The 24,144-nt window shown below is 36.3% G+C and overlaps 2 protein-coding genes across 2 annotated transcripts in view; both read left to right on the forward strand.

Moving 5' to 3' along the window:
* Positions 1–2,870, forward strand: part of NUP155 (nucleoporin 155) — a 28,704-nt gene extending 25,834 nt beyond the window's left edge. Inside the window, exons 33-35 of the mRNA XM_087927373.1 lie at positions 33–169; positions 988–1,094; positions 2,441–2,870. Coding sequence (XP_087783499.1) covers positions 33–169; positions 988–1,094; positions 2,441–2,579 — 383 coding nt within the window. The 3' untranslated portion in view covers positions 2,580–2,870. The remainder of the gene's footprint in view (positions 1–32; positions 170–987; positions 1,095–2,440) is intronic.
* Positions 2,871–6,099: 3,229 nt separating this feature from the next.
* CPLANE1 (ciliogenesis and planar polarity effector complex subunit 1) overlaps positions 6,100–24,144 on the forward strand; it is a 58,939-nt gene continuing 40,894 nt past the window's right edge. The window contains exons 1-16 of the mRNA XM_087927374.1: positions 6,100–6,171; positions 7,797–7,945; positions 9,059–9,223; positions 10,168–10,303; positions 10,619–10,738; positions 11,172–11,398; positions 12,806–12,912; positions 13,495–13,651; positions 14,440–14,543; positions 14,648–14,830; positions 15,317–15,554; positions 16,282–16,437; positions 16,997–17,739; positions 18,483–18,694; positions 19,068–19,148; positions 22,349–22,513. Coding sequence (XP_087783500.1) covers positions 9,143–9,223; positions 10,168–10,303; positions 10,619–10,738; positions 11,172–11,398; positions 12,806–12,912; positions 13,495–13,651; positions 14,440–14,543; positions 14,648–14,830; positions 15,317–15,554; positions 16,282–16,437; positions 16,997–17,739; positions 18,483–18,694; positions 19,068–19,148; positions 22,349–22,513 — 2,710 coding nt within the window. The 5' untranslated portion in view covers positions 6,100–6,171; positions 7,797–7,945; positions 9,059–9,142. The remainder of the gene's footprint in view (positions 6,172–7,796; positions 7,946–9,058; positions 9,224–10,167; positions 10,304–10,618; positions 10,739–11,171; positions 11,399–12,805; positions 12,913–13,494; positions 13,652–14,439; positions 14,544–14,647; positions 14,831–15,316; positions 15,555–16,281; positions 16,438–16,996; positions 17,740–18,482; positions 18,695–19,067; positions 19,149–22,348; positions 22,514–24,144) is intronic.

Raw genomic sequence — 24,144 nt, forward strand, 5'->3', positions numbered from 1 at the left:
TGATGTTTTATTGCATTACATTTTTTTCTCAGATTTCTTGGTACAATATCTAGAACAGCAAGTGTGTTCTTTGAACTGGGATGTGGGATTTGTAACTTACACAATGCAAGAAATTGGTGTCCCACTACCACGGCTTCTTGAAGTATATGATCAGCTCTTTAAAGCACGGGTATGAGAGTTCAAAATCTAGTTTTCAGTTTAATTATTTTATGATGTTCTCTATTATAACAATGCATGGGATGAGAATACTTACGTTTAGATGCAGTATTATGAGATGCTCAGTTAGAAAGGTTTTTGGTGATTATAGTTACAGATCATTAAGTGTCCAAACTGAATGTATTTTCTATCACATATCAAAGTTAGAAATGTCTGTAAAGAAGAAAGATGTACTATATTTTTCTTCTTAGGTGGCAATGAGACCTTTGGGCTAAAAAGGGTTTGCCTGGTTTTCTTAGCTCTAGAACAAAATTGATAGATTGAATTTTTGGAATGGGAGAAATTTTAAAGGTCCACTGAGCGGAGTGGGGTTTAATATGTTTTCAACACTGCTAGTGCAGGAAAGAATACTGCTTACCCACTGCTATCATTGGCAGAGGAGGGCGGTTTTTATGGGAACTGGCTTCTTGCTTAAAAAAAAAAAAGCAATGAAAACAGAAAGCTTATGTTGAGCTCAGCCCCTAGTGATTCAACAGGCACATCAAGTTGTTTTGTAGTATGTTTTAATAGTGGGCTTTATTGTATACTGCCCATAGCCACCTTGTTTAAGATGAGCATCTATTTAAAATTGACAAACAAACAAAATATCTGTGTAGATTTCTGAGCAGCAATGGCTGCTGGTCTTTGTCAGTTTAGCCTATGTCTTGGTAGCAATGAAGAATTAACAGTCTCTAAACTGTGAACACATGTACAAACTGATGAGTCTTTATTTTTGCATATGTGTCGTGTGTGTTAGTACATGTATATATTTCCATATTTTTGTCTTTATAGGATCCCTACTGGAGCAAAATGAAGAAACCATTACATCTTTTAGAGTGCATACATGTACTGCTATCAGGATATGTGCAAGATCCTAACAAAGTAGCTACTTTTGAAAGGTATTTTAAAGTTTTTATACATTGGAAGGGAAGTTTTAATAATAGAGCACATGCTGAATGATCATGTTGACAACACATACAGGATTGTTTAAACATATCAATTTTTTGCTGCTAAGCAAACTGGTAAGTGAAGTACACCCAATTTCATAACTTTTTTTTTTTTTGCCATGGTTAAGTGAATCACAAGGTCATTAAGCATATCCAGCTTCCCCCATTTACTTTCTTATTGGAAGTTGGCTGGGAAGGTTGCACATGGCAGTCACATGACCCTGGGATGCTGCAACCATACCAATTAAATAAATACATACCAATTGCAAGTCCCTGGATTTTGAACACGTGACTCTGGGATGCTGCGTTAGTCATAACTTCAAGGATCGGGATGTTCTGATGATTCTGGTGGATCATTAGGGATTACTGCGCTTGCAATTATTTGTGCCAACTTGCCATTATTTACTTGGAAAATCATCACAACCTAGGTGGCCAGAAAGGCCCAACAGAGACTCCATTTCCTTAGGGTCTTGCGAAAGAATAAAGTGGAATGACAACTGATGACCTCCTTTTACCGGTCAACAATAGAAAGTGTCCTCACATATTGCATTACGGTGTGGCTTGATAGGCGTGGATAGAAAGACATTACAGAGGGTGTTGAGCACATCACAAAACATTGTGGGCTGTTCCCTGATACCACTAGATGATGTCGCTAGGGCTCGCTGTCTTAGAAGAGTGAGGAAAATGCTCAGGGACAACTCACATCCCAGTCAGCACTTCTTCACTCTCTTACCATTGGGTAGGAGATATAGAAGCATAGCCAGCCACACCAACAGGCTGAAGAACAGTTTCTATCCGTGGGCTGTCAGATTTCTGAACGGAAAATAACTTCATGTCAACATTGCATGATAGAGACTTGTGGGGCCGGCACATTGTGCAACAAGTCCACATAGTATAATAAGATTGGAACTGGGTTAGGGACTTCTGTCTTCACTGTGAGTTGTGTTGGGGGAAGGGGGTGCACAAAGGGAAGCTCAGCCAATCTCATTTTACACATGTTGTACTCTGACAATAAAAGTAATAATAATTTTCAGGCAAGCCTCCTTAAGAGCTGGGCCCTTCATTATGGAATTTCCCTACCTGAAATTTGTGATTGTAAATTTGTTGTCTCTGGAATGCCTCCCTCTTCATCCAGGCTTCCCAGAATGAATGTATTAATGTATTAATAGGTCTATTCATGTTTATTTTCCTTCCATCTACCAACTTTTTAATGAATATAAGTTTCAAGACGTTTTAAGTCACTGTCTAGTAATCTAGTAAAAAAAGGAATAAGATCCATCTGTTTTCTTTCTCTTTAGACGGCGATTCACAAATATCTGCTTAGATGCTGTTAGCCGTTACCTTGTTGAACTCCAGTCTATAAGTCCGACACTAGCTGTACAGACCATTACAGGGAGCTTTAAATCTCTGCAAGCAAAATTAGAGCGGCTTCACTAAATCCAATGATGCATGTCTGCCTGGCTGGGAGAACTGGCTTATTAATGTACTGGAACTTGAAAAGGCAAAATGCTGATAAGGCTAAAGAGAATCAACTTCCTACTGATCAGTTTTTTAGTGTATCTACTTAATGAATGTCACATGGAACAGAATGTATAAATAACGTTGTTTTGTTGTGTTCTTTTTTTTACTACTGCCAAATTTTTCTAACAGTGAAACTGTTTTATATGCTTTGGATTACGATGCATTGTATAATTGTGTTCTGGAGATTAAACTTATTTGTAAAATGTTTTTTTTTAATCTGTACAACGTGCTTGACCATAAGACTTCCCTATTCCATAGAGTCCCAGCTGGTAGTTTAGGTAATGAAACTGATTAACTGCATTTCATTTTAAAATTTATCATGCCTCAGACAGAAATTCTATTTCTACAGTGTGTGTGCCTACCTCTCTTTTAAAAGAAATTACTATTTGCCTGTACTATGAGAGATATTTGATAGTGGTCATGTCAGCAGAAATACTGAGGAACAAACAAGCCATTCATAATTTTTAATCGAGCAACATTTTTTACCACTATATTGTTTATATGCCACCCATCTCACTGTCCAAAATGTTTTCTGGGTAGCTTACAATAGAATAAAACCAAACCAAACATAAAGATATTAAAATTAACAAGAATCAAATAAAAAATTACAAACCAAGATTAAAATGGTATGGAGGTGGAATCTTCTCTATTACTCCTCCAGCCACCTCTGCCATGGAGCCCCAAGTCAACCAGCAGAGCCATGTTTTAAGGGGCTTCCAGAAGGATGGGGTCAGATCTCACCTCCAGTAGCAAGCTGTTCCAAACCCCAGAGGTCACAACAGAAAAGGTTCAAATAGGAACCTTGGAGGTCTTCCAGTACAACCCACCCACCTGGTCAAGCAGTAGACTCTATACCATTTCAAGTAGATGGTTCTCCATTCCAGTCTTCTTAAAAACCTCCAGTGACGAAGCACAACTTCTGAAGTCAAGTTGTTCCAGTTGGACTTCCCCTAGATCCCTCTAGCCAAAATTCCTTTATCAAAGGGATCCTTTTGCCAAAACAAGGGATGGAATAATCCCATTGGGGCAAGATAGTTCCTCAGATAACCTGGTCCCATGTCATAAAAGGCTTTAAGGGGGATAACCAACACTTTGAATTGGGCCCAGAAATAAACCAGCAACTGTATTCTGACATTCGAAAAACAGGATTTTTTTAGAAGCAGCACAGAACTTTTTAGAAAGGATATTGTGCAATGGGACATAAATAACATTAATTTTTCAAAGAGGTTTTTACTTTCCTCAATATCAAGTTTAGCATCAAAAATAATGTTGATATTTTACTAAGATCTTAGTGTAGGCACTTTTAATGTTAACCATCCAGGGGATTGAAGTACAGTTCCTATGCTGGTTGGTAAGTTATTTGTGAAGGCTGTCTTAATGCAATAATAAAAAATAACTGGTCCCAAGTGTGCATTCCTACATTGGATCTTAAAAAACACGCGTTCCTGTTCTGTTCTTGTTGGAGGTACCATAAGAGGCTTCCAAGTTGATTATGATTGACATCATTGCTCAAGGGATGCCCAAAAGGCAAATTAAATCCATGAGTTAGCTACCGGTAGTATGGTACTTATACTGTGCCTTCGGTTCAATGGCCATTAGCCAACCTGAGCCAACTGAAAAAGCTAAAATGGCTTACACTTGTTATTCAGTAGGGAACATTGAGTACTAAAATATCTTAGAAAAAGGGCAATAGCAAACCATTTCCATACTACGTTACTATTCAGAAAACAATATGGATCTATTCAGAAGACCAGCTTGATATAAGGTGCCTTTAATTTCTAAGTAAAATAATGAGGACTCAGTGGGGTGTAGAATAGTACGTGTTCATAACCAATTTTCTGTATATGTGTAATAATTGAAATGATTGAATGAGAGGACGCATGTGGTGGTCTCTCATGGAAAAGATGAGACACAAGCGAGTGTTCTCGGGATGAGAGCCCAGAGCAAATTCCAGTGCTCCCTTTTATTGAGATTTTTAGCATAGCAAGTATAGTCACATTGTGGATTACAATAATTAGATATAGTACAGACTTGTTTACAGTTGTCTGAGCTGCTTGATTGTTTCTAGTGTGTTTTTGATTTCCTTACACTATCTCAGTGACCTTTAAGCAAGCATGTATGTATAAGGTCTTAAGATTAATCATTACCCAATACCCAAGTCAAAGTTTATTCCCACAGACGCAGCCCCATGACTTCATGGTCAGGGGCTAATTGAGCAGATGGCTAAAAGTGATGTTAGGAGATTTATACCTTCCAATTTGCAGGTTTCTGTCAACATAGCCTTACAATAAAGTAAAATTACTTTATCTAGTCATGTTTCCTACATTTACCTGGGAGTGCTGAGAATATGAATAATAGCAGGGAGGGTACCATTTATTAGCCCCAAGTAAAATGGCATTTCTCAAAAAGTACTATACTGCTGCAACAGGGACTTCTTAAGCAGATGGATATTCTCTACTGTGTTTACTAAACCACTTCTCACCTTTCTTTTCACCTGATGAGATCATCACCCACAAAGCTTATGCTCTTTCCCCCAGTTTAGATGCCTTCCAGAGGGGTTGCCTAGAGATGTTGGGGCTGATGGCACCAGACTGGTTTCTGCTCTTAAATCTACTTTAATGCCCTCTTCCCTACCTGTGGGACTGTAATCAAAGCCCATGTACCAGTTGAGGGATACTAATGTAGCACAAAATGTCCATCATAGTGAAGAAAACAGCTCACAATCAAGTCTTTTAATTGTGCTCAGCTACCCAAAAATTCACGTGTACATCTCTGCAACCTTCCTTCCTTCCTTCCTTCCTTTCTTTCTTCCTTTCTTTCTTTCTTTCTCTTTTTCTTCCTTCCTACCTACCTACCTACAATAATATTGAGGGAACTTGCCATCTCCTTCCAGGATTTTATTTTATTTTTCAGGTGTAGCCTATACTGCTTGGCTTTCCTGGTGGTCTCCCATCCAAGCACTAACCACACCCTAGTCAGCCAGTACTCTGTGCTGTGACTGTTGGTCGTGATGAACTGCTGAAAGATTGTCTCCCCACGAGTCAACTTGTGGCTTTGAAGGAACAAATTCGTTATAGTTCTCTTGGCAGTCATCTGGAAGCGGTTCACCTTTCCCTGGGACTCCCAACCCCCGCCCGCAACTTCTCCGTCTATTCTTAAATCCGGGGGCTTCCTCTTGGTCTCCGGCTTAGCTTCTTGAGCTCAACCAACGGCTGCTGGCTACTTGGCTGGATTAAGTCGTTCAAAACGCCCGACATTTCGAGCAGAAGTCGCAATCTCACGCTTCACTCCGGCAACGAAACCCCACAACTCACCGCCAAGAAAAGACCAGAACCGAGCAGGAGGCGGAGAAGGCGAGGCGTCCGCGGCTTTAGAGGGGGCGGAGCATCCCTGTTTACCGTTGGAACGGGCGCGGGGGGCGCATGCGTGGTGCTCGCGCTCCTCCACCCCTTGGTTGGCAATTTGGGAGCCTGCTGAACCCTGAGAGGAAAACCGTTGGGCTGAGGCGGTGAGTAATGGGGCGTCTATCTCTCTCTCTCTCTCTCTCTCTCTCTTCCTTTCTCTCTTAGGCGGGATCTTGCGGCCGCGAGCGATTGCAGAGCCAAGAAAAAGCGGCAGCACGGAAAGCCAAGCCGCTCCCTGCACTAAGCGTGAGGGACGCGCCCCCGCGTTGCAAAGCAGCCCTTGATTGGCAATTAGGCATAAAAAGGAGAAGGCGGGGGAGGAGGGGATCTTGCGGTTCCCGCAGGATCCCTCCATCCATCCCGGAGCCCTCCAGATCTACTGCACCACTTTTTCCTAATGGCTTGTCAACCTGGGGATCTATGTGGGAGTCATCCGTGGAGTAAGAGATTGGAGGAGAAGTGGGGAGCCATTAAATAGATTTATATTTTTCACTGGAAGTCAGATGGCTTTGCACGCCAGGAAACGGGAGAGAAGGTGGTGGGCGGGATTGTGCCTGGAAGCCTCATTAAGATTGGAGAAGTTCTCTTTATGAATCCAGGGCAATTCTTTGTGATGCCATGGTGATGTGGGTTCTTTAAAAAAAGAAAAGAAAAGCAGCATTACAGATAGTCCTTGACTTATACTAGTTCATTACTGTTCAAAGTTACAATGGCACTGAAAAAAGTGAGTTTATGACCATTTTTCACACTTATGACCTTTGTAGCATCCCCATCAAAATTCAGAGGCTTGGCTTGACTCATACTTGTGACTATTGCTGCAGCCCAAGGTCGGGTGATCACCCTTTGCAACCTTCTGACAAGCAAAGTAAATGGGGAAGCCAGATTCACTTAACAGCCAGGTTACTAATTTTTCACCTGCAGTGATTCACTTAACTGTGGCAAGGAAGGTCATAAAATGGAGCAAAACTCTCTTAACAAATGTCTCACTTAACAACATAACTTTGGGGCTCAGTTGTGATTGTAAGTCAAGGGCTACCTGTATAGAAGTAGCATGTCATTATCTCCTGGGATACTTTACAACCCAGTTTAGTCTGTTGCTTGGATTTCCTGATGGTCTCCTATCCAGTCAACCAGGGATTAATAGCTGTATGGCAGGGGTCTTCAAACTTAACAGCTTTAAGACTTGTGGACTTCAACTCCCAGAATTCCTTCTCCAGTCATGTTAGCTCAGGAATTCTGGGAGCTGAAGTCCTCAAGTCTTAAAACTTGTCAAGTTTGAAGACCCTGGCTGTATGGGTTTTTTAGATCATTCATCGTCAACTAGATGCTGCCACCTGCTGTACTCAGGTGTAAATGTCTATGGAGATTCTCAGTCATCCAGGTCCTGGTTGTCCCAAAGGTGCTTTTTTTCAAGAAGCAACTGGACTTTCTTGTTTTTCTTTGGGGATGTTTTGCTTCTCACCCAAGAAGATTTCTGATCTCTGACTAGGTTGTGGGGGGTGCAAATGGCCAGCTGTCTGCAAAGAATATAAATCCTTCCATTCCAGTTAATGGAATGCCCTTTTTGTATGTTTTCCTTCTGTTTTGTTTTTATCTTAATTTAAATTGTTTGTTTAATAGTTTTTATATATTCTTCATTACTACCACATACATCTCCCAGTATCATTTTATGTAAGATGGGTGACTATACGAATGAGAGGAAATAAATAAGTTATGTTTATATATGCAGTAGGCTAGCAATGGTTTTGGAAATCAAGAAGAATCCAATTTGAACAGAAAGACAGCTTCATCTGGCAAAGCATCCTGGTTCTGACCAGCCAAAATGCTTTATGGAACCTCGTGGGCAAGAAACAAAGGCATATTTGCTTCATACAGGAGGTACAGTTTAACCAATATGCTTATGGATCTAGACTTTAAAATTATGTGATTATTATACATTGTATTAATATATGTTGTGAAGTAACTTGGGTGTCATGCTGCTCTAGAAACCTCCATGAACTTGACACATTTCCCTTTAAAACTTTCTGAATCCATGACCATTGACACATCTTTTGGCACTGAATTTCACAAGTTTATGTTCATATGTATACTGATAAATATACAAGTCTGAATAAATACCAAGTAATGAGAAAGATCTTAGGATTGCAATGGGCAGGTTGATGAAGAACAGGGTATAGCAATTTTATGTTGGAGGTAACTGAAGAAGAACCAAGAGAGATACTACCAATATTGTATCTATGTATAAGCCTTTAGTGTGATCATACTTGGAATATCTTATATTGGAAAAGCTGAACAAAATGCAAAATGTGGCAGCAGGAATGACTGAGGGATTATATGAAGTTTAGGGCTTTTAACTTGGAAAAATGGAAAGTAAGGCAAAATGAATACAGGTTTATAGATGTATGCTTAATGTAGATAGTGTTTTTTTCTTATCACTAACACTAGAATTTGGGATCATCCAGTGAAGTTGAAGGGAGACATATATATCTTTATATTGTATATAGTTTCATTGATATAATATATGATCTTGCCAGATTTTTGATCTGCCAGATTTTTGCACAAGAAGCTATCATCAATTCATCCTAACATCCTCATGAATCAGTGATCCTAGGCTATGCAGTTATTGAAAAGTCTGCTTGGCTTTGAACAATCTTTGTGCAAGTACCCTTTAAAGCAGCAGACCCTGAGCAGCCACTGTGCTTTGATCCAGATGGCAAAACTCTTCTGTGCATACTCAAATGCTCATCACTTTCCAGGGAAGCAAAAGATGTAGTTGGATGACTCACAGTAGAGGGATTCAATTATGCAAGTTGAGGCAGTGCATTGGACCTGATTGCTGGTATTCTGAATTGAAATGCTATCTTAAAGCCTATTTGACATGCTCTGGTATCTGGTATTGAATGTTATTTTGAAATAATTATAACGAGTACATGGAAATTATATCTCTGGTTTAATTATTTCAATACTTAAAGACTTAAAATTGTTTTGCAGAGATGCTGTTGAATTTTCATTAAGGAACCATTTAAAAGCTATTTAAAGTTTGATAAATATTATGGATTATTGTATGTTTTAATCATGAAAATCAAATTAGAGGTACTAGCCTCTACATGTATCAAACAGAAGAAGCCATGGCCTCGAATCACCTGGCTAGGAGAGGTAATTATAATTTTTTTATATATTGTACATTAAAGGTACATTCCTCCAAAAATTAAATCTTACTGGCATAACTTAAAGTCATTATGAAAATCTTAAGTAATATAGCAACAGCAATAATCAATCTATACACATTAGGAATTACAATAAAAATTGTCTGAGCAGTAGAAAAATGCATCATTGAAGTTTAAAATATCTACTTTGCTTAGAAAAGAGCTGAAAATCCAAAAGTTTGGATTTTTCTTAAAGCATTCTTATTTAAACTTGTTTTATTAACTAAAGATAATGTTCTTGAATTTTTCATTTCAATCTCAGATTTGTATTACCCTGACTACTATTATTGCAATTTATTTGATTTTTTAAAAAGTTATTTTATTCAAGATATTTTAATATACAATACTAATCATGTATTCCTTTTATATTTTATTCATACTCAAGATGCTTGAAAATCTTTTTTTTATTTGCTATGTTTTTAAAGTATTTTCTATTTTAAAATAAAAAATATATGTTCAAACTTGGATTTGTACTATGGTGTCTTGTAACTGAATCAGTGATAATTAAGGTATGATGGTTGAAATTACTTTTTCAATTTCAATTTTTCAACTCAATTTGTTTTTATTTTATTAAGTTTTTAATTTAAACTATATTGAATCTCTGATTTGGATACCTTATAAATCTAAATTATTACTACTGGTATTATCGTTGTTATCAAAATTCCATATCAGATCTTTTTGCTCAGAAAACAATTGTCAGAAAAATCAGCAGAAAAGTTTGTTTTCAAGGAACATTTTATCTTTGTGTAAGGATCAAGGAAAGAGTTTCTGAATCAAGTATTATGTTATTTAATGTTTTACTTTTATTTCTTATAGTGCTAGCCAAGTTCTTGAATTAATCCAGACATTCATTAGCAAGAAAAAAATGTAAAAAGATTGACATTCTTTTAATAGGAAAAAGAGGCCGTTTTCCTATTGGATGACAAAAACATACAGGAAATTAACCTACTTTCTGGAAAAACAAAAAAGAAAATTCCCCAATTACAGACTTTTCTGAAGAATGTCATTGTATTATCAACTTCAAGAAATGGTAAAGTATTACACTATGAATTCTTTCTACCTAAATGTATGAAGTTCTGTTTTTATATAATGCAAAGAAGTTTCTAATAATGAAAATTAGCAGTTCTTTAGTTGTTTCTGATGTAAATTGGTTAACCCTTTTTCTGGTCATAAATACACTTATGATGCAAAATTAGTCATGTATTTGGAATATTAGATCCTAATTGAATATATATTTAACTGGGAAGGAAAGAGTGAACTCACTGAAGAGTTAAGCTCATAGTGTACATATATAAGTATACGTGCATCACACTCTAAAATGATGCACTTTAATCTTTTCACATAGGAGCTTGGTTGGCAGGAATGCTTAAAACAGGAGAGCTCTTTCTTTGGAACAAGGACCAAGACATTATAAAGACTGTTCCAGCCATAGAGGAATCTAAAAAAGTGTCTATGGCAGTGCAAGGTATGATTATTCAATTAATATAATTGTTAAAAAAATCTTTTTTTTGCTTTCATCTTTAAAAAATACTCAGCATTTTAAAAAGAAATATATTAAGAACTGTACTTTAAAATTGTCATTTTTCTTATAGTATTTTTCATAAATATCAAGGGTACTACCTAATTGTCATGATGACTCAATATCTAAAATGTATACTTATTGAGGCTATTATTACTAAGTGTGTTGCTTATTTATGCAATAAAAGCATCAATGATAAAACATGTATTCTAGTTTAAATTCTTTATTCTATTACCTGATTAGAATTCTATTCTATTCTATTACCTGGTAAGAAACTATACTTGTTTGTGATAGCATGTGTTTCATTGTCATAAATTAACTAAATATTTTGAGTAGATTTAGAAGAACTGAATAATTCTAACTCAGCATTATTTTCTAGAACATTCCTTGAGGTTATGCCTACGTGTTTCTGGCAAAGGAAATAAAATACTTCTTGCTACTCCAGATGTCTGTGTCTTATTGTGGGAAAGTATAGAATCAAAAGCAACACCTTCTCAAATTTCTGCAATGGGGCAGTGGTCCCAAATTATTCCTGAAGCTTCAGTTGTGTTACCAGCCATCAAAGAAAAAGAAACTGTAATTGGTGCTGATTTTATTGAAAATGAGGTAAAATATAAACTGCATCTCATCTTATTCATTGATAATCTTATTTTTAAAATAGTGAATTTCTTATAACAGCCACATAATTCTGGTTATTATGGAAGAGTATGTGTTTATCTTAAGTAAATATCTACTTTGTATTGAAAGTAATTTATACTGAATCTGTGGTTATTGCCTGTATTATTCATAATTGGACTATGAATTATGGTGCTTATGCAGCCAGACATGTCACCCTCAAGTACATACTTCTGGATAAACGAGCATTTTTTAGGTGTCAAAATACACCCCCCCCCAAAAAAAAATCAGGTTTTGCTTATTTCGAGGATAGGCCTATCAGTGACTAAATACAGTAACACTTGTTAAAAGTATCTGTATTTTCCACTTATACGTAAGACAATCTGCAAATAAAGTGACCCTTGAATTTTTAACCAGACTACCAAGAAAAAGATGGGTTGACTAAGAGTGCTAAGAGTGGCATATTTTTCATGGTATGTCAGTTTTAAAAATTTGAGAGTTGGCTTATACACGGATGGGCTTGTACAGAATACAGATAGTCCTTGGTTAATGACTAGCTTAGCAACTATTTGAAGTTACAACAGATCCCCAAAATGCTTACAACTTGGATTGAAAGTTCCATGGCTGACCCCCATGGTCACATGATCCCATTTTGGGTGCTTAAAAAGCAGCCCACGTTCACAGCTCTTTGCAGCATTCCATGGACGTGTGACCTTGATTTACAACATTTTTTTTTCCTGAAAACAACTTTTACTTCCTGTTTTTGGCAAAAAAAATCTTATTGTGAACTGTAGGTTTACTTAACAACCCCACTCTGTTCACTTAAAACCTGCTTCACACATATACTTACCAATCGCTGCCAAAAAATGTTGTAAAATATAATGCTCAGCTCAGCTCAGCACTACTTAAAACTATAATTCTAGGCTAAATTATATTAATAAATTGAGGACTATCTGTATGTAAGCTGAATCCTGACATGGTTCAGGAAGGGATAAAATTGAATGGCAGGGATCATGAATAGGGAGTCTTCTATCTTGGCAATATTTGTATAGATCCTCCTTGGGACATATTTAATGCCCAATATCTTGGTCTTATCTATTTGCATTGGCATGTTCGCATGCAATGGCAATATACTGAATTTTCTGCTGTGTTTTGTACATGTTTCTTTCCAGACAACACAGTAGAATTTAGAATCCTAATCATCATATTGCATGGGCAAGATAGTTCATTATTACTGCAGTTTAATTTTTTAAGGATTAATAGGGGAATGGTTAAGTGTTCCATAACATATTAATTGCTGACCACTTGATAAAATATGAATAATTATCATATATAAATTTAAATAATTGATACATAGATACTTCAAGTGAGTTATTCAAAATGTTGATTTGTTGACAGGTATTGGGAAATTGTTGCTTGGGTTCTTTTGCATTTTATTCTGAGGACCAACTGGTGCTGATATTTTTGAAGATCAAATGGCAGGAGAACAGTTTAAACAATGCAAGGTAAAACATAAATATACTGACATTTAAATGCAGATGTTTATATCAGATATTTAGTAAAATGCATATGGTTTATGAATGAAAATTGCTGTTTATATGCATGCATGTATAGAAGGGACTAGGTGATAAATATATCATTTTGAATGAAAAATACATTAGATAGACAATTATATTTTTCCCCTTGACATCTCAATTTATATTTTAGGAATATATATAATCTGTGTTTCATAAAAAGTGGATAATAACTGCCAAAAAAACTAGGATGGATAGTACATTAAACCATAATATTTAGTAGATGAGATAGAAGGAACTTAAGTGAACTTTTGGACTAACATAGTTCTCTTTCACTATTTTTCAATTGCATAGCTCACTAACTTAACTTTTAATTTCAAAGAATCTAGGTTTAACTTTCCAGAAACTTTAGCTAATAAAAATGGGTGAAGTAGGCTGGTTTAATTATTTGAAGTCCATGTCGATTAACAATATCCTTTTGCATGCTTAACAAGAAGGAAAACTTGACTATACATCAATAAAATTATTTTCCATTTTTCCTGTAATATGCACTTTTTTCTTCATCCAATGTAGCTCTGTACCATGTCAAATCCATTGGGCACAACAAACATGCTCTCTGCTTAATTTGGTTCCCGCTTGTGAATCAGTGAAGTCAAGAGGTGCTTTGCTTACTGCATTCTCACATGATGGACTTGTGCTAGCAGTTGCTCTCAATCAAAAGGATCTACAGGTACCAATGTTAAAAGCATACTGAGAAAGTGACTTTATTAATATGGTGTCCTTTGTTAAATTTGGCTTTGTAAATTAGTTTGAATACATCCAGTATCGCCCTGATAGAAGAAGATGCCTAGAATTTAATTGCCTTCCCCTTTCAATTCTTGGCAACCGTCACTTTCTTACATTTATATATGATCACAGAGCCTATCTGGCATGCAAGGCCATAGAATAAAAAGGGAAATCCCTGTGAACCTTCCTCTGGCTACTTTTAAGGAAACTGCCCAGTCTCCAGTTCTACTTGCTACCCTTCATCCTATTAAAAGAATCTGCTGCTGCTTTCCAGGAAGGGGATGGGGGAACACTTCCTTCTGGTGGTGCAGTCTTTAATTTATTTAATTAGTTTTAATTAGTTTTAATTAATTTAATTTAAGACTCTCTTAAGTCAGGGCTGTCAAACTCCCAGGCCACAGGCCGGATGCATCACGCGCTGGCCACACCCATGCCCAGTTTAGCAAAGGGGGAAAAAGTCCCAATATGTCATGTGAGCCATGAGTTTGACACACCTGCTTTAAGTCTTAAAGTTTAAAATTATATTCAGCAAAAAGACTTCTGATGTAATCAAGGAACAGAGTAATTTTGTATCTTGTCCAGAATCAGCATTTATGTTCAACGAATAATTTATAAAAGGAAAATCAATTTAAGAAAAGATAAAGACACATGAAACATTAATAAATTGTTACATTTTATCCTGGTCTTTTGTCTATATTAAACTTATTATTATTCTTTTTTTTTAATGCTCAGGCAACTCAAATTCTGTTTATGAGCACTAAGAATTTTATTACTACTTCAGGGAGTCTTAAAGGTTGTGGTAGCAAGAATCCCAAAATTCCATCCAAATTAATAAGGTCAGTATGAAACCAGCTTTTTTTCCCCCAGGAGATACTTTGAAATCCAGTGTGGATATTTTAGTTGCATGTTCCTGAAAATATGATTCATTGTATTGTTGAAGGTCTTACTGGATTTCTGACATGAGCTGGACTCCTGATAGTCTGTTTTTGGTTTGCATGTTAAAACGTGGATCTCTGATCATAATGACGTGCTTGGGTGAATTGATGACTTTAATTACTTATGGCTGCTCTGTAGAATTTGGACCAGCAGAATTTATTCCTCTGCATCCATTAATAACACACAGGTGAGATAATAAAACAGTTTAAAAAATGTCATCTGAACTTTATGTTTTCTTCCCTATATTTTCTAATAATAATAATTTGTTAAACTTGTATGCTATTCAACTCTCAACAACTCTGGCTGGCTCACAATAGTAAAAGAAACTACAATAAATTCAGTAAAATAAAAGATAAGATAAAAGGTGATCTGCATGATAGTCCAGAGGGAATTAAGTAAGGGGTCTTGCTCTTCTTTGCCAAAGGCGTATTTATATTTTAAATGTTTCATTTTTAAAACTTATTTTTTTATTCTCTGTCAGTGAAAATGTCACTGGCAAGAAAGATTAACTCCATCTTAAAGGACCTCTTCTCATTTTCTATGAGTGTAGCTTAACATACTGTATTCGGGGTGGGGATTTAGCCTAATATACTTTTAAGTGAGATAAACATTTTTGCATTATGATACTGTACATTAATCTTTTATTTTGTTGGTTTATTCTTCTATCTGCTAGATCACAGAACTCTTTCTTGAATTCTCATGATTCATCAGTTTCTGAAGGGGACTTCATGAGGCAGAGGTTTTCTGTCACATGTCACTCGAGTTTGCCTTATCTCCTTGCTTCTGATGGATACATGGTTACTGTTCTTAAATTTTCCAGTGAGTTTTCACCTTCTACATATACAAAGTCATTGCTGCTTGATTCAGCCCAACGTCTAGAAAAGTTGCACCACAATTTGATTACGTTCAAGGTAATCACTGCTTTCTTAATTTTTTATTCTCATATAATATTGGTTTGCAATTAAGGTCCATAGAGTCCTTTCTGAAAATGGCCATAAAACAGTTGCTACTTACAATAATTTGTTTGTTTCTTTAAGAAGGTATCCAATTATGAGTTAACACTCTCTTTCCCCAAGAATTGGAAATTGCTTAATATTTTGCCAAAGGGTAATTCTCAGTGTTCTTCTGTATTTTACTTAAAATCAACTTTTCTACTTTCCTCAACTTACAACCATTGTTTAGTGACTGGCTGAAGTTACTGTACACTGAAAAAAGTGACTCATGACCATTTTTCACACTTAATGACTGTTGCAGCATCCCCATGGTCACACAATCAAAATTCAAATGCTTGGCAACTGGTTCATATTTATGACAGTTGCAGTGTCTTGGAATCATGTGATCCCCTTTTGTGACCTTCTGACAAGCAAAGTCAACAGGGGAGTCAAATTCACTTAACAACTGTATTACTAACTTAATAACTGCACTTATTCATAACTGTGGCCAGAAAAGTCATAAAATGGGGCAAAACTCACTAAACAACTGTTTTGCTTAGCAGCAGCAATTTTAGACTCAATTGTGGTCATAAGTCAAGGATTACCTGTATTCTTTTCTGATGAAAATGTCTTCTGTTGCTCTCTTCTATACATCTCTTTATTCTTCTGCTTAAAGTTTCAGACTTTATGTTGTTCTCTTCCATAGTCTGAGGGGAAAAAGCAGCCACTGCAGTCATTGTCTTCTTTAAGAGCTAATCTCCTACAATATGAAAATCAACTTTCTACTTTCTCTGGCACTCCAAAGTTTCTACAAGAAGAAGAGGCAGCCACTGAACTAATTGAAGAAATATCACTATTCCAGGTATTCTCATTGCTTTGTAACATTGAATGATTAATGTTAATAATTGTAAATCATAATAAATAAATAGTAAAATATTTAATAATATAATGTGAATGAGAATAATTGTCATATAGAAAGGCCATTTTGTTTGTTTGGAGGATAGTAATGTAGAATTTTATGTTTATGGTTTTCTGTTACGGATAAATCTTCCTTTTTTCTGTTCTGGTGCTCAGAAGGCTACTTATGTGATACAGAATCCCTAATCTTAACTTAGAGTGAACCTATACAAAAATATCAAACATTTTATCTTGGCTAAGTATTCATTTACATTTTGCTGAATAGATATTGAACCATTCGTACACCAAACTGACCATAGAGCCATGAAGAATTTAGATATCTCACTTGCAACAGTTTGTAGACCAGCACTTAGAGAAATATTATGTTTCACATTTTTTTCATGTGTTGTATGTGTATATGTGTGTACATATATATATTGTACTGTATATGTGGATATAATTATTACTGATACATATGTCACAAAATAAGCATCTTTCAGATGTATAACATTTTTTTAATATAGGAATGCAATGAAGAATCCAGTGATGACAATTTTTTTCAAAGTAACTCATACATTTTGAGAAGCCAAAAAGCAGATTTCGCTTTAAGTGATGAAGGCCAGCTGGAATTTGCATCAATGTTTGACACAATTCATGCTATAGATGGAACAGACAGAAAAAAAGATGGCCTGTTGTTTGAACTGAACCATATTCAAAAGAATCTCATCGCTGCTTGGAGAGTGGGCACTTCAAGAAGTATAAAAGAAAAAGACATATTATTGAATTTTAACATTCGTTGCATTGTATACTTCTTTAACATTCTCCAGCATGTGAAGCTGAAAGAATTAGATCATCCTGTCAAGAATCAATCATGGATACAATGTGTCTTAAACTGTTTCCACCAATTTTTGACGGTCCTAAGTTGGGATAATCAACACGGACAAACATTGGGGCATTTAATGAAATTCACAATGCAGACCTTGAAACTGATACTTGCAGGACAACAAGATCACTTTTTCTCCACTAATCTTTTGGGAGGATTCTCATTGCTGAAGATGGTTATTCATTATTTAAATGTCCAAAAAATACCACAGTATGAAGGTCTTCTAGCAGATCTGAATGGTAGTAATAAAGTGGAACTAGATTCTATTGATGTGCCTCTGTTTCAACGCATGGATTGGAATAGTCACCAGAAGCACTGTGCAATACATTCTGTGCTAACGTGTTCTCTTACAATGGCAAACCAAACTGAGAATCAAGAAAAAAGGTATTTCTTGTATGAAAATATTACTTTAAATATTTTACTATTTTGATGCGTAGTGTAACTTGAATCATGAATAAAATATCGTAAATAAGAATTCTGGAACAAGTAAAATGCAGCATTTGAGTTCGTGTAACCCTTCTGGTTTCTTAACACCTGTAATAGATTTTAGTATGAGACCCAGAATGCCAATAAACCGTGGCCACAGCCAATTTATGCCATGATCTGTCAACATCAGTTTTCAGATCTTAATACTTTATCATCATCTCCAGTTCTTTGTCTTCTACAGTATTCTTCTATCCCCTGGTATTGCCCATCAATTAATCACACTTTATTTTTTTCAACCACAGTTAAATTTGTGCATTATGAGCCAAGACATTACCAGTTTGTATTTGGAAATCCCGCAATATTTAACCTGCTCATTTTCAATTTTTCATTAGTGTCCCATGTTATTTTTTATAAAATTATTTATTCCATTGAATAATTTTGGTGACTGTTATATCATTGTTCATAATCAATTTGTGTGATCTTGCATGAGCTGAATATCTGATCTACCATTTCTTCACACAATCCACACTTCGAGTCACTTGATCATAATGATGGTAGTATAATTATTACTTATGGGCCTGGTTTGCAGCCCTGAATTTCCTGGTGATTTCTCTTTGAAATACTAGTGTAAGAATATAGAATGTGTAAGGATTTGTCAATAGCTTGCTTTAATTTGTAACTTTAATTCTTTTTAAATTTAGGTTAGCTGTAATCTGGCGACACTTGTATAAGCATGTGATTTGGTATTGGGCACAACTAAGCAGAAAAGTGAATAACTCAAACAAATCAATGACTGAAATCCAAATTGCTCAGGAAATTCCAGTGGCCAAAGCACTTGCAAGCCATATACAGGCAATCTTACAGTCTTCGGGAGAAAGTTTGGAACAGCTTCTGAATCTTAGGTCTCTGAATGGTTAGTGTCTTGAAGAAACCACCATCACTTCATCACCTTGCATAAATATATACATGTAAATAAAAAATTGATCCTCCACCACCTGCAATGCTAATAACTGACACAATTTAAGGGACTGAATTGACCTTAAATTCTGCCTTCAGCGGGATGAGATATCCAACAAAGGGTTAATGTTCCCATTAACTCTTACGTTGAGAAACAAAACAGATTCCTGATAATACCCACAGTGAACTTAATTCATTCAGATTTTTTTTTCCTAATAAGTATCAATGTCATCTGTGTGAGAACAAAATAATTAATGGTTGTTGGTCTCAAGCAAACTGGCCTGAAGATTAAGATTAATTTAAATGCTAGATTTCAATTTGTTTTTAAGGTGAGGAAGAGTTCCTGATAGGATCGTATAAAAAGTCTGTGGAAGCCTGGGAGAGAGCTTATCAGGAATCAAAAGCAAAAGGTATGATAGTGGTTCCATTTTTAAGGTTAGTCCTTTCTGCAAAAATTACTTGTTTTAAGAGATACGGGTGGTCTTTTTGTTATTGTTGACATTGGAGTCTCTTTGTAGCAGTATGGTGGGTAGAGTTGAAGAAAGCAGTGAATGGGGCCAAAGCCAAAAGTAGGTGATAAGATCTTTCTAACTCTGATACACTTTCTTGCACTTTGTGTTCCCTATTTTCTGTGCTGATTGTTTCTATCCCAAGCAGCAGACTGTAAGGAAGGTTGCTCTTAAAGATTTTCAGAGGACATTTGACACTGGACAAAAGAGCAGAGGTGGTCCATCTCTAATTTAAAGTTTTTATATCTTTCTCTTTACCTTGGAAGTATACAGGTGAAACTCGAAAAATTAGAATATCATGCAAAAGTTCATTTATTTCAGTAATGCAACTTAAAAGGTGAAACTAATATATGAGATAGACTCATTACATGCAAAGCAAGATAGTTCAAGCCGTGATTTGTCATAATTGGGATGATTATGGCTTACAGCTCATGAAAACCCCAAATCCACAATCTCAGAAAATTGGAATATTACATGCAATCAATAAAACATGGATTGTACATAGAACAGTATTGGACCTCTGACAAGTATAAGCATGCATATGTACTCAGTACTTGGTTTGGGCCCCTTTTGCAGCAATTACTGCCTCAATGCGGCGTGGCATGGAAGCTATCAGCCTGTGGCACTGCTGAGGTGTTACCGAAGACCAGGATGCTTCAATAGCGGCCTTCAGCTCTTCTGCATTGTTCGGTCTCATGTCTCTCATCTTTCTCTTGGCAATGTCCCATAGATTCTCTATGGGGTTCAGGTCAGGTGAGTTTGCTGGCCAATCAAGCACAGTAATCCCACGGTTATTGAACCAGGTTTTGGTGCTTTTGGCAGTGTGGGCAGGTGCCAAGTCCTGCTGGAAAGTGAAGTCAGCATCCCATAAAGCTCGTCTGCGGAAGGAAACATGAAGTGCTCCAAAATCTCCTGGTAGACGGCTGTGTTGACCCTGGACTTAATGAAACAGAGTGGCCCAACACCAGCAGATGACCTGGCTCCCCAAATCAACACAGACTGTGGAAGCTTCACACTGGACTTCAAGCATCTTGCAGTGTGTGCCTCTCCATTCTTCCTCCAGACTCTGGGTCCTTGGTTTCCAAATGAGATGCAAAAGTTGCTCTCATCAGAAAAGAGGACTTTGGATCACTGAGCAGCAGACCAGTTCAGTTTTTCTTTAGCCCAGATAAGACACTTCTCACGTTGTTTGTTGTTTAGGAGCGGCTTGACAAGAGGAATATGACATTTGAAGCCCATGTCCAGGATCCGTCTATGTTTGGTGGCTCTTGATGCGCTGACTCTAGCCTCAGTCCACTCCTTGTGAACGTCCCCAGCACTTTTGAATGGCCTTTTCCTGACAATTCTCTCCAGGCTACGGTCATCCCTGCTGCTTGTGCGCCTTTTTTTCCCACACTTTTCCCTTCCACATAACTTTCTATTAATGTGCTTTGATACAGCACTTTGGAAACATCCAACTTCTTTTGCAATTACCTTTTGAAACTTTCCCTCCTTATGGAGGGTGTCAGTGATGGTTTTCTGCACAACTGTCAGGTCAGCAGTCTTTCCCATGATTGTGATTCCTACTGAACCAGACTGAGAGACCATTTAAAGGCTCAGGAACCCTTTGCAGGTGTTATGGTTTAATTAGCTGATTAGAGTGGGACACTTTGAGCCTAGAATATTGAACCTTTTCACAATATTCTAATTTTCTGAGATTGTGGATTTGGGGTGTTCATAAGCTGTAAGCCATAATCATCTCAATTATGACACATCACGTCTTGAACTATCTTGCTTTGCATGTAATGAGTCTATCTCATAAATTAGTTTCACCTTTTAAATTGCATTACTGAAATAAACGAACTTTTGCACAATATTCTAATTTTTCGAGTTTCACCTGTATATAAGTTCAGTGATGGTAAACCCACGCAGTTCTTTCTGTTTATAATCTAAAAACAGTGTGATATTGCACAAAAGGAAAAAGGCAACAAGACTTGCCAATTTCAATTAACATCATTAAGCAAGGATTACCTGCATATTAAGGTATGAGTTTAACTGAACTTCAGCAAATTCCTTCAATACTCCTTAATGCAATTCATCTGCAATTGTGTATTGAAGAATATTCCTTAGCTAATAATTTGGTATTTGTTTTTATTTCAAGTCTCAATCTGGCCCTTTCATCCAGCTCCTGTTCCACAATTGGCCTGCATCCAACATAGCGAGGCAAGATAAAAGTATGCAAATTGTCAGTGTGCTGTAGTTGCAGCTAATAATCTTACAGCATGTAGACCTTAAGTCCCTTATGTGTGATGCTTCCTACACTATCACCCCTTAGAATTCCATTTCATGCTCCTATCATCACTGTAGCAATTGTTTTGTGTCCTCTTTCACAGAATAGTTTCATGCTTGTCAACCTACCACATCATTTTCTCTTTAATCTGTCTTTATATTTTGCCCATATAGCCTCTTAAAGTAGTAATTATGTTGCTTGGAGAGAAAGATAGAGCTCCATCACAGCATTCCTATCCTAAATGGGTTTGTAATTGCCTGGGGAAACATGGGGAGAGAGAAAGATTGTACAAAATAGAAATAAAGATAATATGTGTACATACCTGAATTGGAGGTTTCTAAAACTGCCTCACGCTTTTCTTATTGGGTATATGCAGACAGAGAATCTAGCAATATAGCATTTGGTGCAGATAAGAAAAAGCCAGAAGTAAAAATAAGATAATTAAAATTATTAAAAGTTAAGCTTAATATTTATAAACTAGAACACTGGGATTCAAAAGAGTTTGCCTATGCTAATTTTTCTTTGCAATAATGCTGTTAAAGAGTTCAAGTTGAAAAATCATTCAGTTAATCTTGTTTAAATTACTGTTTATCAAATGATTCAAATGAAATGTATTCTTATATAATAATCTAATATAATAATTGCATCATGTATTTCTATTTTCATTTATGAATATGGATCTGAGAAGTAGATTTGCATTATGTATTTCTATTTTCATTTATGAATATGGATCTGAGAAGTAGATTTGCATTCATATATGCATAGGGTTTATTTTTATATAACTAGGATTATGTTTTTAGCTTTTGTCCAATTATTTTTCTTCTAAATATAGGGGGAAAGAGAATACCCTTTCTTCAAACTCGATATTATCTTGCTATTTTATATTCCCATCTGTATCATTATAATATAAGTGAGGCTCAGGGTCTGTGTGATCATCTGGTATATGAACTTCTAAAACGAAACCAAGTTTCTGTAAAAAACCGAGATGTTATGACAGGTATGTAGATGCAGAATTCTTCTTTCATCACTCAAGTTACATATAATAATGCAAGTAGTTTTCAGTTAAGGACAATAATTGTTACCAGCAACTCAGTTACTAAGCAACACGGTCATAAAGTGAAAAGTGTTTGCACCGAAATATTCCAGCATTCCAGTTGCTATCATTAAACACAGTGTCGTGTGACCACAACTTTTAACTCCCTGCCAACTTCCTCATTTGTCCTGTTTGTTGGGAGTTGGCACTGAAGGTCCCAAATGGCGATCACATGACTGTGACACATTGCAACGGTCATAATTATGAGCTATAATTGCCAAGCACCCAAATTGCAATCATGTGACTAAGACGCTGTGATAGTTGCAGCTTCAAGGACCATCCATAAGTCTCGTTCAGCACTATCTAATTTTGAACATTCACTGAATGAGTCATCACTAAATATATTTAATTTGATATGTTGCAGATGTATTGTTTTTGTTACAGTGTTATAAACATATGTTGTTCATCATTTCTATATGGATAATAGAACATTGCTTTGAATTACATTATGCAGTTTTTATTTGGTTGCTTTTAAACTCTTTCCCTCCCAAATCTCCCAAAATTTTCCCCCAAATCTGGCTTAAGATATAGGTAGTCCTCAATTTATGGCACAATTGAGCCCATGGTTGATGTTGTTAAATTAGAAATTTGTTAAGTGAGTTTTGCCCTGTTTTATGACTTTCCTGGCCACACTTGTTAAGTGAATCACTAAAACTGTTAGATTAATAACAGTTGTTAAGTGAATCTTCCTTCCCCATTGTTTTTGCTTGTCCAAAAGTCGCAAAAGGGGATTGCATGACCCCGGGACATTGTAACTGTCATAATAGGAACCAGCTGTCCAGCATCCAAATGTAAGTCACATGACCATTGGGATGCTGCAACGGTCATAAGTGAAAAATGGTCATAAGTCACTTTTTTCAGTGCCATTGTAACTTCAAACAGTCACTAAAATTGTTGTAAGTCAAGGACTACTTGTACAGTGTCTTCAAAAATGAAATGGCTATTATCTTGTAATAACTATCAGCGTATCTGCTACAACTCTTTTTTTCTCTAAAGCACACTGATTGTCTTGCCTCAAAACACGGTGTTTGACATTTAAAATGGTTCGCTTCAAAATATTTTGTGTGTCACTATTTGGGGGTTCAGTATAGTCCTATCCCAGCAGCACCTGCCCTCTGCGGGAAGATGGCATTTCAGAAAGTCTTAAAGTCCTAGCTGTTCTCACATGCCCTTGGCTAGCTTGACTGGAGCTCCTTGCAGGATGTATATATTTGTGAGGTTGGGTGAATTCACAATTTTGAACTTTATTTTTGCTTGTTCTTACTTTGTTTCTTTTCTTACTCCTTGTATACTCTATTTTCCTTGTTCTATTGTGAGCTGCCTGAAATTGTTCTGGAGTTTGGCAGCACTTACATCAAATCATTCATTGTTATTATTGAAGTAAGCTCCATTAAGATCAGTAAGACTTACATTAGTATAAGATTGCAGTCTTTGGCTTTTGTTTCTGAAAGACCAAGGAATTCTTACATGCTGAGTAGTAATAACTTTATTTTGAGCTTTTTACTTCATTCAATTACCCGAGACTTGTTTAAATG

This window comes from Pseudonaja textilis, chromosome 2 (genome assembly GCF_049901715.1).
Source record: "Pseudonaja textilis isolate UNSWEBS1 chromosome 2, rPseTex1.2, whole genome shotgun sequence".
In the NCBI taxonomy this organism is placed as follows: Eukaryota; Metazoa; Chordata; class Lepidosauria; order Squamata; family Elapidae; genus Pseudonaja; species Pseudonaja textilis.